This window comes from Dunckerocampus dactyliophorus, chromosome 4 (assembly GCF_027744805.1).
Source record: "Dunckerocampus dactyliophorus isolate RoL2022-P2 chromosome 4, RoL_Ddac_1.1, whole genome shotgun sequence".
NCBI classification, from domain to species: domain Eukaryota; kingdom Metazoa; phylum Chordata; class Actinopteri; order Syngnathiformes; family Syngnathidae; genus Dunckerocampus; species Dunckerocampus dactyliophorus.
The window spans coordinates 11,069,511-11,086,029 of record NC_072822.1 but is presented as its reverse complement, the minus strand read 5'-3'; the positions used below and the strand labels follow the sequence as shown (position 1 = coordinate 11,086,029).

General features: G+C 39.4%; 1 protein-coding gene across 3 annotated transcripts in view; it reads left to right on the top strand.

The window, feature by feature from the left end:
- LOC129179369 (collagen alpha-1(XXVII) chain B-like) overlaps window positions 1–16,519 on the top strand; it is a 67,698-nt gene that overhangs the window by 32,108 nt on the left and 19,071 nt on the right. For 2 of the 3 annotated variants that reach the window (XM_054772552.1, XM_054772551.1), the window contains 19 exons: window positions 646–699; window positions 4,954–4,998; window positions 5,479–5,532; window positions 7,893–7,937; window positions 9,387–9,440; window positions 11,749–11,793; window positions 11,885–11,938; window positions 12,032–12,076; window positions 12,602–12,655; window positions 12,760–12,813; window positions 13,365–13,418; window positions 13,502–13,555; window positions 13,625–13,678; window positions 13,749–13,793; window positions 13,961–14,014; window positions 14,193–14,237; window positions 14,372–14,425; window positions 15,339–15,392; window positions 15,576–15,629. In XM_054772552.1, coding sequence (XP_054628527.1) covers window positions 646–699; window positions 4,954–4,998; window positions 5,479–5,532; window positions 7,893–7,937; window positions 9,387–9,440; window positions 11,749–11,793; window positions 11,885–11,938; window positions 12,032–12,076; window positions 12,602–12,655; window positions 12,760–12,813; window positions 13,365–13,418; window positions 13,502–13,555; window positions 13,625–13,678; window positions 13,749–13,793; window positions 13,961–14,014; window positions 14,193–14,237; window positions 14,372–14,425; window positions 15,339–15,392; window positions 15,576–15,629 — 972 coding nt within the window. The remainder of the gene's footprint in view (window positions 1–645; window positions 700–4,953; window positions 4,999–5,478; window positions 5,533–7,892; window positions 7,938–9,386; window positions 9,441–11,748; window positions 11,794–11,884; window positions 11,939–12,031; window positions 12,077–12,601; window positions 12,656–12,759; window positions 12,814–13,364; window positions 13,419–13,501; window positions 13,556–13,624; window positions 13,679–13,748; window positions 13,794–13,960; window positions 14,015–14,192; window positions 14,238–14,371; window positions 14,426–15,338; window positions 15,393–15,575; window positions 15,630–16,519) is intronic. The other variant, XM_054772553.1, reaches the window with a different exon arrangement.

Sequence of the window (16,519 nt, the reverse complement as noted above, 5' to 3'; positions counted from 1 at the left end):
TTGATGTGATCCTAATTTCTTTCTTTTTTTTTTCCTGCAAAAACTGAGAAGTAAATGGTGATTTCTTCACAGTATTCTAATTTTTTGAATTCCTGTTTTCATGGGTTTTATGAGCTGGAAGCCCAAATTACATAAAAATAAACAAATAAACACTTGAAATCGTTTAAATTGTGGGCCCTGAATCTATAATCTATGAAAGTTTAACTTTTTGAATGGAATTATGGAAATTAAACAACTTTTCCATGACATTCTAATTTTTTGGAAAGTGTCTGTATTATTATTATAGTAGCTATTTTTATTGTTTTTGTAGTGTTAGGTGAGAAACTTATTGAAAACTGAGGCCGAGGGAGTAAAAGCCTTGTATTTGTAATGTGCCATGATCAGCAACAAATGGAGTGTGTGCCTCAAGCAACACCGTCTCGACTAAACAACACGCCTTTCATGCTACTATTTGCTTGTTTCTCCATAACTGCTGTGTGTGTTTTTATTATTTTAAGACTCCCCCCCTCCCCCCCATGCTCTTACTTCAGTGAATGAGCGTCTAACTAAAACCCCATGTGCTTTCAATAAGATGATACTTCCTTCCTTACCCTTCTTCCTTGCGCCTTTGAGTGTTGATCTTTGTGCCATTCATTCTCTCCACAGGGGGAAAGGGGAGCTGACGGAAGCCCCGGGGTCAAAGGTTATCCTGGCAGGCAGGTGCAGTAAATCTAGTGTTGCAATGCTGGTTGAGCAGGGCCACACACTCACTCAAGCAGACATGATGGAGGACTATTATCATGTATTGTGCTTATTTTTTAAAACAAGTTAAACTGCTGCAACAGTACCAAGTCGATCGTGGGCCATCATTATTACATTTGGTGATTAATCATAGTCACCATATTGCTGGGTTGCAACCATGCGAACTAGAGGCAGTTTGCATCACTTCCGATGGGGGGGGAACATTTCAATATGGCATCATACTCTCGCATATCTTTGTACAATGGCTGGCAGACTAAAGCGAATAATGGTGCATGCCATTTAAATTATTTACTCCAATTGTGTGTGTGCATGGTGTGTTGCATAAAGACATCAAATAGTTGAAAACAAGGCTATCAGAGAGTGAAAGCTTATCTTCGGCATGAGACATAATGAATGTCGCAGATGAAAAGAGCGCTTCTAACATGCCTTGCATTTTTACACCAAGTCAGTCCGCATTAACATTCTTGTATGTGTCCTTGTTATTACTTGGGGTTTTGGTGAATGAACTTAATAATCAATAATTTGATGTAAACAACGCAATCGTGACCCTGTCAAGTTGCTTCCCAGTCGCCTGCTGTTGATGTGGGCGGTCCATGTTCTGCTACTAGATTGTATTGTTTATTTCTATAAATGTTTGTTTTAAACAGGTAAAGGTGTGTGTTCTCATAGTCTAGTGGTTAACGACGGGGGAATTGTGGGTGTAGCTGTATTACTTTGTGTCACGGATTTGAGCTATTATATCTATTGAATAATTGGGCACCTATACAGGTAGAACATTTAGATGAAGCGATATGAGGAACTGACCAATCTATAGTTTTCTGTTGTGAGGCAATTCTTTGTACATTTAATTCATTTCATACACAATTTTTTCATGAGAATTTTTGAGTTCCAACAAGGTTTTAGTATACATTTTTTAAATAAAATTTGCTTGTTGTCAGTAAAACTGTGTTCACACTCAAGACAGGTTCAGCTTTCTTGGTGTTTTTTGGTTATTTCTTGAGCTTTTTCCTTTAATGATGGACTAGCTTAGCAACTCTGTAAGAACAGCACATGTATGCAACATTCAAGAACTAAATAATAATTGTAGGTATTTTTGTGTAGAATACATGCAATCCATTTAGATAAATGAATGAAATAATAAGCATCAGTCAAACTATTTTTCATAGAAAAAAAAAAGAGTAAAAGAAAAGGCACAGGCTAAAGAAGTAGTTAAGAGGTGCCAATGAGGATTTTGAAAATCAATAGGTCAGATTTTCCAGACCCAGCCAGAAATCAAAGCTGTTGAGAGGTTTCTCACCGGGTAAACTACGCTTGACCTTTTCTAAAGGCAGACTGTTTATGCTGTCTGGATGTTTCAGGATATATGTGAGTTCACTCACAGGGCTCCCCGTTTGCCTCCTATGAGCACTTATTATGTCAAAAGTCTGATGCCTGCGGGTGGGTTGCTTACTGGTTGGTGATGGATGAGGATTTAGCATCCCCTACCACGTTGTGCAGGCTGTGAATCAACAGGATGGGATGGAGGTACTCCAACTAAACTGGCTTGGAGTTGTAATGCATTCACTGACATTGAGTCTGAAAAAAATCTACGCACATGTTGTTGAGCGCACCATCCCAAAAAAAATCCTATTTTTACAGTTGGATCAAGCTGTTTAACGCATCCCAATGAGGTTTATAGTTGTTTGTCTGCCAAGCTGTGTGATTTTATGTGGAGAATACAGGTCACATGTGCACATTTTGTGTGGTTATACTTACTTGAAATAGGAGCAGAAATTGTAGCGCATCCTTCGATTTTGGCGTTATTAGTCTGGTCAGGATTTGATTACCGTAAATTCCGCTATATAAGCTGCACCGGTGTATAAATCGCACCGACTAAATTTAAAGGAAAAAACCTATTTGTACATATGTAAGCCGCACATGTCCAAGTCACAAAATGGCATACTGTGGTGCGCACATGTCCGTGAGGACCAGACAGCTCTTTAGAACCCAGAACCCAGAGGGAAGCTGACGTCATTGCAGCGCCCCGGCAGGCAGGCACCAACGAATGCGTTGCTCAGGCTCAATGTATTATGGGTTAACTTTAAAATATGTTGTTTTCATTTCAACTCGTATTGGTACATGTTTGTATATTTCCCAGGTATACATTTTGTGTATTAAGTTGCTCTGTGATGAATTTTGTGTTCTTTGTAAGATGAGACTGTGAGTCAGGCTGTTGTATTGTTATACTGTTATATAGAATGACCTCCTGCGATTTCCAATGGGTTGACAGGCTCAGCATGAGTGCACTGACAGCTTGCTCCTGCCAAAGAAAAGTTACCGTTTCCTCACTGACTCAGAAGCAGCACAGTACTTAAACAATTAGCAGTAGTTCTGAAGTTTGGTTTGGTTTGGTTTAGTTTATTTGAACATGAAGGTTACAATGGAATACATCTCGTGAATCATTTTTTGACAGTTCCACATGTCCAAAAGGAGTAGGAAGAAGCAAAGCTTATTTAATCCTACCCCCCATCCATTCTACATCTAGTACAGTACATGTAGTTCACTTCCTGGATTCCATGTCATGTTTTCAGTGATAGTCAGGATAACACATAATAGATAACGGTGAGATAACCGTCCCCCCAAAAAAAGAGAGAACATTCATAATAATGATAATATGATGACAATACTAAATAAATAAATAAATAAATAAGAACAAAGCTTTTTTTTTTTTTTTTTTTAAACACAACAAAGAAAATTATAAAAAAATAAATAAATAAATAAATAGAAATAAATAAATAACAAATAAAATTTAATTAAATAAATAAAAAATAAAATAAAATAAAATAAAATAGAAAATAAAAAAATAAATAAATAAAATAAAATAACAAACCTGACAGAACAATCAGGACTCTTCTGCCTTGTATTTGGCAAACATCAACTGCTTGTATTGTTTTTTGAATTTGCTCATCTCTGTACATTGTTTGAGTTCTTTACTCAATCCGTTCCATAATTTAATTCCACACACGGAAATGCTATGGGTTTTCAGCGTTGTTCTCGCATATAAATGTTTTAGGTTTAATTTTCCTCTAAGATCATATTTCTCCTCTCTGATTGAGAAATACTTGATTAGATTTTTGGGTAACGAGTTATTATTAACTTTATACATTATTCTAGCGGTTTGAAAGTGTACTAAATCTGCGAAAAGTAAAGGAGATGTCATGAGATTAGAATTTAGCCATAAATTAGCCTCAACGCTGTTTAAGCTGCAAAGTTAAAAGTTTAAGAAAAAAGTAGCAATGGAAATTACGGTAACTCTTTTGGCATATATTCTTCTGCTGCATTGTGACTTTGGTTTCTTGAGACCATCATTGGTTGTCACTGTTCAGGCAATCATTGGCCACACTAGATGTCATGCAGTCAGTGATGATCCAACCACGGTCATTATATTCATAAATCAAGTAACTGTGGTCTTTATTAGTCTTTTTGAGAATAATCCCTAGTAGTCCTGCCATTACCACAGCAAGTCATTGTTTGTCCAAGTCACATGATTTCAATTTGTGTTTTGAATGTCCTTTTTGACGTAACTCTCCTCTATCCGGGCTTGGTACCGGCACTTTCATGCATGAGATCCTGTTGCATCAGAGCCATAACGGTAGATCCTGAGTTTATTCATCAGTGCATTTCGCACAGAACCCACGGAACAAAAGCAGTGGAAAAAGACAGCGTTTAAAGACAGCTTGAAGTGGGCTTGTTGATGAGTTGAGTTGGTGTTGATGCAATGTGTACCACTACACTGTCAATGACCTTCTGGGACTGAGATAAGACCAAGTTAACAAATACTATTGTATTGGTTATCTATACAAATTTAATATGCAGGTTGTGTATAACATACAATAGATGAGATGATAGAAACCCCTAGAAGTATTTTTGGGATGATGGATCTCAAGTAGCTACTACAACATGTCTTTAACTCCATCCCCCATCCCTGGCCTCCTTTTGGAAAACCAGAATTTGGTCTCCATAAACAAACGTTATTAATCCACACTCCATCATCCACTTGCATTGGAATGCTAAGGATTCTCCAAAGGTTGTCTGTATACACTGTGTGGTTGTCTATAACCATGCATTTCTAGTTCAGACAGGCTGTAATTTATATTGTTCCCACATTACTTTCTGACATCAAATTAACCACACTAACACACAACTCATTTGTCTTTTTTGTTGTACATTCAGGGTTTACCCGGGCCTGTAGGCAAACCAGGGCCAAAAGGAGTCGAGGTGAGTTGAATGTCGGCGCAAAATACTTTTATACTAAGTGATTAAGTATAACTGTATGCATACTCATACTTACTGGACCTTTGCCTTTAATACCAGCCGATGCACTTCCTCAATCACATGCTGCATCCACAATCACTTAAACAGGACCATTCATCCTTTGTTCTATTTTTTCTTATTTTGAATAATGTCAGTCACTGTATATGCTGCCATGCTGTGATTTCTGTGGTAATGTCTGTTTCTCCGTAAGCAGGTTGTGAAGTGAGGTCTTCAGAGATCCCTGATGCAAGAGTATGTGCCCTTGGACTACATCGTGGAAGCCAGCACCATGCAGTCCATGGGCATATACACTGGCCTCAAGGCCTAGCTCCTCTAATCCTTAACAACAACATCATCTGATGTGCCTCTGTAAAGACTTAAAACACCATCTTACTTGTGATGTTGGCTCCTTCATCCTTCTTTTTACTCTTCTAATCTCTTTAGGGGCACATTGGCCTCCCTGGGTTCTATGGCCTTCCAGGTCCTGATGGAGAGAGAGTGAGTGTCAGTGACAAAGGGATTACAATAAATAGACGTACATTGTGGCCTTCGTTAGCATCATTAATTTGTTCAAGAAAGTCCCACTCTAACCGAAACGGACGTTAAACAAATCATTTTTTCTCATAAGAAATAATGTTAACACAATAAATCCGTTCGAGAAAGCCCAAAATGTTAACGTTTTTATAGTTTTACATTCAGAAAACAATTCGAAATGCATATAAATACGTTTAAATGATGAATGAAAGGGATAAATGGACATTTAAGGTTACTTTTACCTTCATGGAAGACGTGATTCTTGACGGCTGTTCCCAAAGACACGATGTGGCAGTAAGACCAACCACCACCATCGACCTGTTTTCTTGAATTCAATAGTGTAACCCAAAATAGAGCCAAAGAAAGTTGCCAGCATTTTGACACAGAAGGTGAGAAACACTACTGAAAAAACCCCCCAAAAAACTCTTGAATCTTGAATTCAAGAAATAACTCATGGGAAAACAGGAAGGTGGTGGTGGTTGATCTCGCTGCCACATCATGTCTTTGGGAACAATCACGTCTTCAGTGTAGGTAAAAGTAACTTTAAATGGTTATTTATCCCTTTCATTCGTCATTTAGATGCATTTAGAATTGTTTTATGCATGTAAAATTATAATTTTAAATCTACAAAAATGTGATTTGTGTTTATAACGTAGCTGACGTCCGGTTCCGGTTGCCATTTTGTTAGCTAGCTAATAGGAAGCTAACAAGGAAGGACGTTTTTTGATGAAAAAAAACAAAAAAACATTAAGAACACAATTGGACTCATGCAGTGAATTGGTAACTTGACAAGACATGCGGCATATTGCATGCTAACTGGAGAATGCACACAAATGGAGGTAAAATTGTGGCGTAAATTTGCTAACCGACGTTCCACTGAATTTCAAATACGGGACATTGTATAGGGTAGATCTAAAGGTGCAAAGTAGCACAGTCTTTGAAATAAATTGGATTGAATGTGATTGTAACCTCTTACCCCTTCTAAAATGATTTCAATTAATCAATGAGGAAATTGGATGAGACTATTATAGTCATCCCTCGCTTTTCGCGGTTAATTGGTTCCAGTTCCGACCGCGAGAAGTGAATTTCCACGAAGTAGGATTCACTATTAATAAATGGAATATTTTCATAGTTAGAGCATAGAAAACCTGTTTATGACTTTCTAAATACGATTTCTACCATTATTAGAGCCCTGTAGACATGAAATAACACCCCTATAGTCACCTTTACACTCCTATTATTCTTTGTTTACAACACATTGCTCAACTGTAATGCGCAGGCTATGGGATCACTGCAAGGACACAAGAGACGGCCGCCGCTTTGAACATAGCACGCTACCGAGCTAACTAGTTAGCCTTGAATTTAATTATTCTAAACTTAAGAAAGGGTTTCAAATGAAGTGGAGAGGAAGGACAAAGTAAGAGGCCAAAAACTTACCACTTCCACATGGAATGGGAGGAGAATTTCTTTTCACTACAGTACAGGCCAAAGGTTTGGACACACACAATACAACCCCTTGGTCCCAACCCCATTAATAAGGCAAGAAATGCCACTAAGTAACCCCAACAAGGCACACCTGGAGTGAGGGAGTGATATTTGAACCGCGATGTAGTGAGGGACGATTATACAGTCTAACATCGGTTTTCATGTGCCCCGTTTTTCATAGCATTTGTTTTTTGATGAAAATTATCGTGAAAATATGTCTCGGTATTTGTAAGGCCAAAAGCATCAATGCGTCGGTGACTCAGTCTCTGTGAAGATTGGTTAGTGGTTCTTTTCAAATTGGGACAGAATCAGTCTATGTATAGACTGACTATGTATAGACTGACTATGTATAGACTGACTATGTATAGACGGATTCTGGCCATGGAATCATTTAATCATCTTTATTATCTGTGTGTGTGTGATTTATTTGTTCATGGAACACACACAGAACGATGAATAACTCAGTTTTGTTTCCTTTCTTCCTTCTAATAAGCAATGTGCGCCAAGCGCTGATGAGACGTTCAAGCGCATTGCGTATTTCTGTGTGCTGTTTTTAAATTAAGTTGCCAAAGAAAGTGCCAGAACTTTGATAAGGAATGTGAGAAACACTACTGAATTGAGTGAATACATTGTATCTGGTTTTTATAGCTTTGGTTGTTTGCAATTTAGTGCGTGAAAACATGCTGTCATTTTAGCCATGCCGCAGCTATACCATCTGCATATTAGAATATTAAAAACAACATGTAAATACATCATTTTAAAATAAGAGAGTAATCGGAAGGATTTGTTCGTAAAAATAATGTGAAATTTTATGTGTCGCTTTTTTTCTTTTTTACCAGGGAATTCCTGGCGTTCATGGGAAGAAGGGCGAGATGGGTAGGCCGGTAAAGTTTTCTCTCAACACACTTCTCCTCACAAAAGTGTTTCATCCTCATTTATGGACCCTCATTTTAATAAAAGCAAGATATTAAAGCACAATAATAACATGCAAAAACAATGAGAGTGCCATTCATCAAGGGAGAATGAATGTGATTGTTTTTTTTTTATTGTATTATTATATTGCTTTATTGTTTTATGTGATAAAAGCAACTGTCCTGCAGTTGGAAAACACTTAAGGAAATGCAAGGCCCTGAGCTTGTTTTTCATGTGCATGTTTTGCTAATATAAAGTGTCAGCTGTGGTCTTGGCTCTACGGCGCACCGAGCCACACACCAGGCAAAGTCTGTCGGCAATGGCGCCTGGAAGTCAACTTTCCATCCGTGAGGGCTTTTACATGGAAAATCCTGATACTGTTCATAACCGCTTGTGTCAATCTGATACGTCCCAGAAGACCAGTCTGGTCGTACGTTTTGACATGAACACGGCAGGCAAAAGTACGCTCATCGAAGCCTTGTCATGACAAAATAATTTCTCTCTCTTGCAGAAAAGTGAGCTCAGTCACTTTACATAATGTTTCTTTTTTTTTTTTTTTGTCTCTGAGTCAGCAGATCCACAAGGCCTGGACATAAAACGCAAATGTATACAAATGTGTCGGCCCAAACCCTCCGCAAATGCTAAATCCATGCTGAAATATCAACTGCTAATTTAGCAAATTAAGTGTGAAAATAAAAAAACTGGCTAAAGTTCCTTGGATGAATCTTCTCATGAAAAAAAGTTGCGCCTTGCATGTGTTTCTGATCAAACCAAGATATTTATTGGCATTTCTGGAAAGAGGCAACATTTTCCACATTTCCTGTGGGCTTCATGTTGCACCAATTACTGCTTATTACTTGGTCCTCATCAGCCAAATGTTCCAGATCAGATGTATTTAAAAAAAAAATTCAACCTTTGTCTGCTAAAACAGCACAACACATTCTCTGTTATCATCTTCTTTATAGTCAAGATGCTCGTCCCTTTCGGTTTGACCTTGGCATGCTGACGAGCACACGATGTGCATGCATCCTTGTGCCCACATCATGTCTTTTGTTCTGACTTCATAATGGAATCAGCAGCACCAGGCGCGAAGAAAAAAAAAAAAAACGCCTCAGTAAGCATTTTGTGGGCCAAGAAGCTTAATTCGACCATGTGGGCAGGTTCTGGTGGTTTCGGGTCTGCAGGCTGATGTGCACACTATTGGAATTTCCTGCCAGTCTCTCCGGAATGAAGCGTGGGGAGCGTGTCTGATGGGATTTGCTGAGATTTAATTTGCAAACTTCTAAACACTTATGCGCTTTGGTTTCATGCACAAACCACATAATATGCAAAGAAAGAAAGAAGACAATAACAATATGACCATTTAAAAGAAGCCACTCTGTTCCTCTCTACTTACATCACAACCTTGTCTGTCTGCTTAGGGGTTTCCTGGCGACTTTGGAGAGAGGGGGCCTCCTGGTCCGGATGGCAACCCTGTAAGTCATAATAATAATGATGATGATGATGATGATGATGCACAAAGGTTTATATTGTGAAGTGAAACAATAGGAGAACTGCGGTAAGAGGAAATACTGTAACAGGGCCACTCAAAGTACAGGAAGCAACCGTACCAATAAATATTTGTTATACTTCTTGGAGTTCTTCTTCTTTAGAGTAGTCATTAATTAGTCAGTAGTCAAAATTACATTTAAAAAAGTCAAAAATGTCCATTTTAAGCAGTCATTTCCTCAGCTTTTTCCTAAAAATATCTTGTCCAGCAATTTTCACTTGAGAAAAGTAATCTTATATGAAGAAAGAATAGCTATCCAACTATGAAGATTTTTATAGTTCATTTTTCCAACAAGCTCAAAACATTATTTGGATTATTCTTCAACAACAGATTAATATATATTTGTCTTAAATTAAGAACAAAAGTCTTTTCTAAACTTTCTAAATTTTAGAATGGACTCACACAAAGAAAATGTATCTCCACTGCAAAAACTACATTTCAAGAAAGTAAAAAAGTCCCATTTTAAGCAACCATTTCTTCAAGACTGATTTCAGACCAATGTGAAGGCTGCACGGCAATTTTCATAGAGCAGACCAAGATTTATTAAATTCAATCTAGTCATAAAATCTGTGTAAATGGGTTAAATCCTTAAACTTGATTTAAGAAAATATTACTCTTTTTCTATCTACTTTATAAATCTAAAAACTAGTGAATTTACATGCAAATCATGACAAGAACGAATTCTGATAGTGTTTCTGACAATAGGTTTTCCTAAATTAAGTGAATTTGAGATACAATCACACTTTTTTTCTTTTTAAATAAAAAAGTTCCATCCATATAATGTGCTTCATGCTTGTTGAACAGGTCAGAGTGGTGAAGAAATAGCCAACATAACTAACATGCCGACAAGCAGCGATGTTAGCTGCACGGTGGTCAAGTGGTTAGTATGTTGGTCCCGCAAACGGGTTCAAATCCCCATGGGAACATCTCTGCGAGGAACCTGTATGCTCCCCCCGTGTACAGTACTCTGGCACCCTTACACATTCCAACAGTATGCATGATAGGTTAATTATAGACTCTAAAAATTGTCCAGAGTTATGAATGGTTGTTTGTCTGGAGGAAAAAAATAAAATGTAATACTCTTACATCTACAATATGTAAAAACATTTTGCTTAAATGTAGCCTCATAATAACAATTTAGAAATCTTATAAGAGCATTTGGTTTACTTCTTACCTTGTAATAAGAACATTTGACTTAAATCTAGCTATGTGATTAAGGACAACTTGCTTATTTTAGGACCCATTATATCCTTAAAAGTCACAAGAAAAATATTCTAGTCATTGGAATTCTAGCCAAGCAAATTTTGCTTACCCCATTGGCAGATGTGTTTTGCTTGAAATAAGAAAAGTGGTTTCATTTTAAGGTCATTTGAGCTTCTTTCAAGTATGGCTGTTTTTGCAGTGAAGTGGTTACTCGTTCTCGGAGTTCCATGGAAAATGGTATCAGAAGCATTAAGGACCCTTGGTGAACCCTGTGTGATAGATCACAGAGATGGTTGAAATGATTGGAACGAGGTATCTGTGTAAAACATGTATAGTGCCTTAAGTAGTACTCTGCAAATTTCAGTGACAAATCGCATCAGAAAATGGATGGCTTGCCTTGAGGCTATTGGTGATGTGCCCACATTGAAGGACCTTCGCTGACCCCTATGTGTTAGACCCCAAGAGTCCAGAACATGGACCTGCAAGAGCCCGGCGCTGGTCAGTGTCCGGGATTTTCATCCCAATAGAGCTGAGGGTCCGTGACAACATGGTGGACTGTACCACATTCCCTGTTGCAGTCATAGTTCATGATTGTGTCCTCCGCGCTGTTGAAGGAACTCCCATCGTCCAGCATTCCAATTCCTGTGACCCAACAGGATCTGTTACATCATCATGTGACCTGTGAGAGCCTCCCCTTGCACCCTCAGGCCTTGTTTCCTGTCTGGTGTAGCAAGTAGACCGTGTCACATTTGGCTGCCTTCATCTCCTGTCGTGCCGTAGAGAAAGAGAGGAGGTGACAGGAAGGCCGTGCTGGGCTGTCATCCGTCCCCTCTGTTAGCCGTAAAGCACTGAGAGCATAGGACATGGCATGTGTTTGCCGGGTTGATAACCTGGACAACAGAAGTCTCTGTGTGCTGAGTGCCAAGTGCTCAGTAAGCGTGCTCAAAACTGAAATGAGAAACCTCCACAGAAATGCAGTGGATTAACTTGCGTTTCTTTGGATCTAACTCATTTCCATCTCCTCTCTTTAGGGTGACCTTGGAGTTCCTGGTCCATGTGGAGTCCCTGGTCTTCTTGTGAGTGGCTCCTCAACTAATTTAACACTTGGTATTTGTACTTCACATGCATGATATTATTATCTTTGCTTTTTGCGTGTCCTTGATAAAGGGCGACATGGGCCCTGCCGGTGATATGGGCTTACCAGGACCACCAGGACTCAAGGTAAACACTGTTAGCACTCTTCACAGTGATTTGGTATGACAAGAACACATTTTGGCCTCTTAGTTCTTCAGTATTTGTCTTTTTGCTTCCAAGGGAGTACCTGGAAACCCCGGTGAACCAGGACTGAAAGGTGATAAGGTGATCTGCATATGTATTTCTCAGACTATTAGCCCTCGACAAAGCGATTACACTAGCCTGAGGCTTATTGCTTGCATTATTTGGTGTAGCGGTCAATAGCCAAAAAGCACACTTCCAGGAGTGGAATACTTGCTACTAAGGTGGTATGTCTCTAGATGCAACCTGAGCAGCCTTTCATGTCACAACAAATATATTTTAAAAGCCATACAATGGTACACAAACGTACTTGACAATGCCTTCAAAAACCAAAAATGACCAATAAATATCGGCTTTGACATTTTAGATGACTTGCACATGTTGCAAGCTGAAGTGCGTCTCTGTTAATGCTTCGCAGTCGCAAAAGCATTATGCAGTTAAAATGGCTGTTAGTTTGACTGATTGTAACTCCAGTTGTACAATGTCTCTTGTGTTTGGCTGCATTGTCTGTGTATTGTATTGGACCCTGGAGTTCCGACTAAGCCTATATTGCATTTTTATTGTTTCATTGTTGCTGTAGTATGTGTCATTTTTGTTTTGCAATCTCAGGGGGATATTGGCTTGCCAGGAGAGCCAGGTGAGGGGGGCTTCAAAGGTGACAAGGTATGTTTGTCCAATGGGAGGTCCAGCAAGTTAATAGTTCAGTCTGCATATTTTGTTGTTTATTGATCTGTTTACTATAAGGTTGTATTTGGTTTGTTTCGCAGGGCATGCAGGGGTCACCTGGGCCACCAGGACCTTTTGGAAATCCAGGACGACAGGTGACTCCTATAGTTTGGTTTTCTTCACATTAATTCTACCATTAATTTGCTGACAGAAGGGCATCCAAGGTGACTTTTCCCTGGTCAAATACCAAAGTCATATCTTGGAGTCCGGTGTCTGTGATGAAAACTGCTTGACATTTTCAAATCCACCACTGACCCTAAATAAATAGAAAACAGTCTTAGACGGGTGATCTTACACTGGAGATCTAGAGATTTAGACATTCAAACCAACAGGTGGTGCCAAACGACTTTCTTTTCTTTCTGTCCCTCACACACACCTGTGACTTGAAACGATATAGAGCCCGCTGGAAAAGGTGTCTCAAAGGCTGAGTTTGTTTTGAGTTATGGTGATAATTTTAAGACAGTGTCTTTGATTTTGTCTTTAAAAATATTTTTCCCAAGATGGGAATTGAAAAAGATGTTGCCTCATATCAGGGTCATCTTATATTTGGGTAAATGTGTTAATTTAATAAAAAGGTTTCTGGGGTATATTGCCAACTTTACTTATGCTTTATAATGTAACTTTAATGATCATCTTTATACTTAAGGGTCAGCCTGGTGAACGAGGCCCTGGTGGTTCAGCCGGCCCTCCTGGCCCAGAGGTGGGATGAATAAAATCATGAATGTAACAGTCTCATAGTGGAGACATTATGACGATGACACGGTGGTACTGGACCTCTTACAGGGTTTCCCAGGTGACATCGGCCTACCGGGTCAAAATGGCCTGAAAGGACCAAAGGTTGGTAGTCTTTTAAAATGCACCTATATGGTAAAAAAAAGAGTTAATGTTCAGTGTTGTCACTGGCAGGGAAAGCAAGGGACGAGAGGTTTGCCTGGGCCACAAGGAACATCTGGACTACAGGTAAGAGCATTCTTCCTCTATACCAGTGGATTAATGGCTTCCATTTACTTTTGCAATTGTTCTCTGAAAGGGGGATGAGGGGCCGGTTGGACCAGCTGGGCCAACAGGACTTGAGGTGAGTGCTAATTGACTGAAACCAATAACAACCCACCAATCTATTTTCTGTACCGCTTATCATTCAGTGGTAGGCACAGGATACGATGGGTTCGTTTGTGTGTTTGTTTTCTTTTAATTCTGAGAAGCTGCGGCGTATTCTCTGTGTCACTTTGACTTTCTGTTCAGGGCAGGCCTGGGAGGCAAGGATTCTCCGGAAATACAGGCCCGGACGGACTCAAGGTCAGCTGCAAAGAGTGCATAACCATCCTTAACCGAACATTATTTCCTGTGCTGTCCTTTATGATAATGTGCCATCAGAATATGTGTAAATTAGATGTTAATTCTCCTTTAACACAGAAGGGATTCACAAATGAAACACATTCTATGTCGGATATGCTAATTAGATCCTTATCTGTAGGGTGAGATGGGGATAACCGGAGACATTGGGAATCTTGGCGAGAGGGTAAAGTGCTATTCTCCTTCTGAATCTCAGCATGTTTTTGGTTTAGCTTGCAAAGGGTTAAGGTTCTTGTGAGAAATACAAGAAGCGCTATTCAGTATAGTGTGTTTAAGCTATCCTGGTCTTTTTCCCCTCAGGGTCTTCCTGGCTTCATCGGGGCTGCTGGGGTGATGGGCCTTGCCGGAGAAATGGTTTGATTGGTTTCTATTTATTTTGGCTAATGTTAATTTTCATCTGTTTTCTGTCCATTTTGGCAACAGTGCAAACAACAACACAAAACATCAAACAAAATGATAATCCCATAAAATCCAGCAGGTGGCACTGTGGTGATAAAAACATTTTATATCTTTTTTTTTTTTTTTTTTTACATTATTATATATACGGTCAATAAAAACTGATTAGACCACCCTTGTTTCTTCAGTTTATTGATCCATTTTAATGTCTGGTACAACTAAAGGTACATTTGTTTGGACAAATACAATGGTGATAACAAATATAGCTCATACTGTAAGAGTTTAATTTAAGAACTGATATCTAGCATCTTCCATGGTTTTCTTGGTAATAACCAAAATCACTTAAGTTCTCACATGAATAGCTATAGCATTGTAATGCAAAAAAATGTACTCTTATGAGCTATTTTTGCTGTCGTTGTTATATTTGTGCAAACAAAGGTACCTTTAATGGGATCGGGCATTAAAATGAACAAGAAACTGAAGAAACAACGGTGGGCTAATGATTTTTTTCCATGACTGTATATTCCTGCGATTTCCCTGTCCATTTTGGGGGGTTTGGGACACATTGAAATCTGCCTAGCAACAAGTAGCCATGCCAACATGTGTCATGACCAAAAACATAGAATCCAAGAAGCAGATTCTGTTGACCTATGTTGCTGGACCTGCAAAATAGGTTTCTAAAAATCTATCCACTTTTATAATGACTCAGAGAATATTTGTGATGAATTAAGATAGAGTACATTAATTGTGTTATGTGTTATGTAGTGGTACAGTATGGGAGCACACATTGCTTTTACATTGTGTAGGCTAAATGTTTTTGTGAGTTAAAGACATACAGGATATGTTACTATCACGGCGTGCACTTCCACAGGGCGATCGTGGGAAGACAGGCACTCCCGGGCCTCCAGGGGAACCGGGGCTGATGGTAAGCAAGTCTTTAGCCTGTCTCTTAAACCAGGGTCCACTCGGAGTGGAGATCAGGGGAAGATGATGATGTTCAGTCATCCAATCAGAAGATTGAAACATTGGTTAACAATTATAGCATAAATATTTAGCACTGACGCCCTTGTTAATGAATCATTGCAGTACAGTGATGTTGTTCCCTCAGGGTCACACTGGAATACCAGGAGAGACAGGGTCTCCTGGGACACAAGGGATCGCAGTAAGTCAAATCACCTTAATTGTGTAATCTGAAAGAAGGCCATACACATCAAAGAATGGCCAAATGGTTCTCAAAGCATCTGATGGGTTTTAAAAGGCCATTTAAATGAATTTATTGTCATTTCTGGACTATAAGCGCTTCTGTATTTAAGCCGCACACACTAAATTTAAGAAAAAAAGATTTGTACATATATAGGCCGCAGCGACCTGTAAGCCTCGTGACATGGTATCTATTTAGAACACAGAAAGATGTTACAAAGAAAGATTTTTTAACCTTTTAATTAAATAATTCTTTTTTTCCTCAAACAGTGCCAAACAGTGCGCGTAACACGGCTAGTGGTGTATCATGGCTGGTTAAACAGCAGTCTAACAGAAAAGTCATTCATCGCTGTCCTCGCCCTCCTCCTAGGAACTAAAACGACTAAAGTCATCCTCTTCGAGTGTTGGAATGAACAGCCCCCTCTTTTGTTGTCGCTACCAGCGTCGCCCCCGCCCCGAGGCAAATCAACCCGCGAGCCCGTGCTGTCTTCTCAGCAGTGCAGCGCCCCGAAACCCGCCGGCGACAGTGAATCTACCGACACCGCTCCACGCTGTCAAGATCCACCGGCAGACCCGAGCAAAAGCCGCTAGATGAGTCACCTGCAACATGAAAGCCGTATCACACGCACCTCTCCCTACGCGATGTGTGGATCATTACTGAAATATTGATACCTCAGATACCAGATCTTGAGGCTCTAAAATTGATTCTCAAATGAAATACACTACTTTTTAAAATGTACCCGACACGTTAGGTGTATTTGCACAATCGGAAAATAAATCAGTGGTATCGCACATCGCTAACGATGAGGGCGCGCACAAAGCATGACATGACTGCTCCGAAGCACAGGAGAT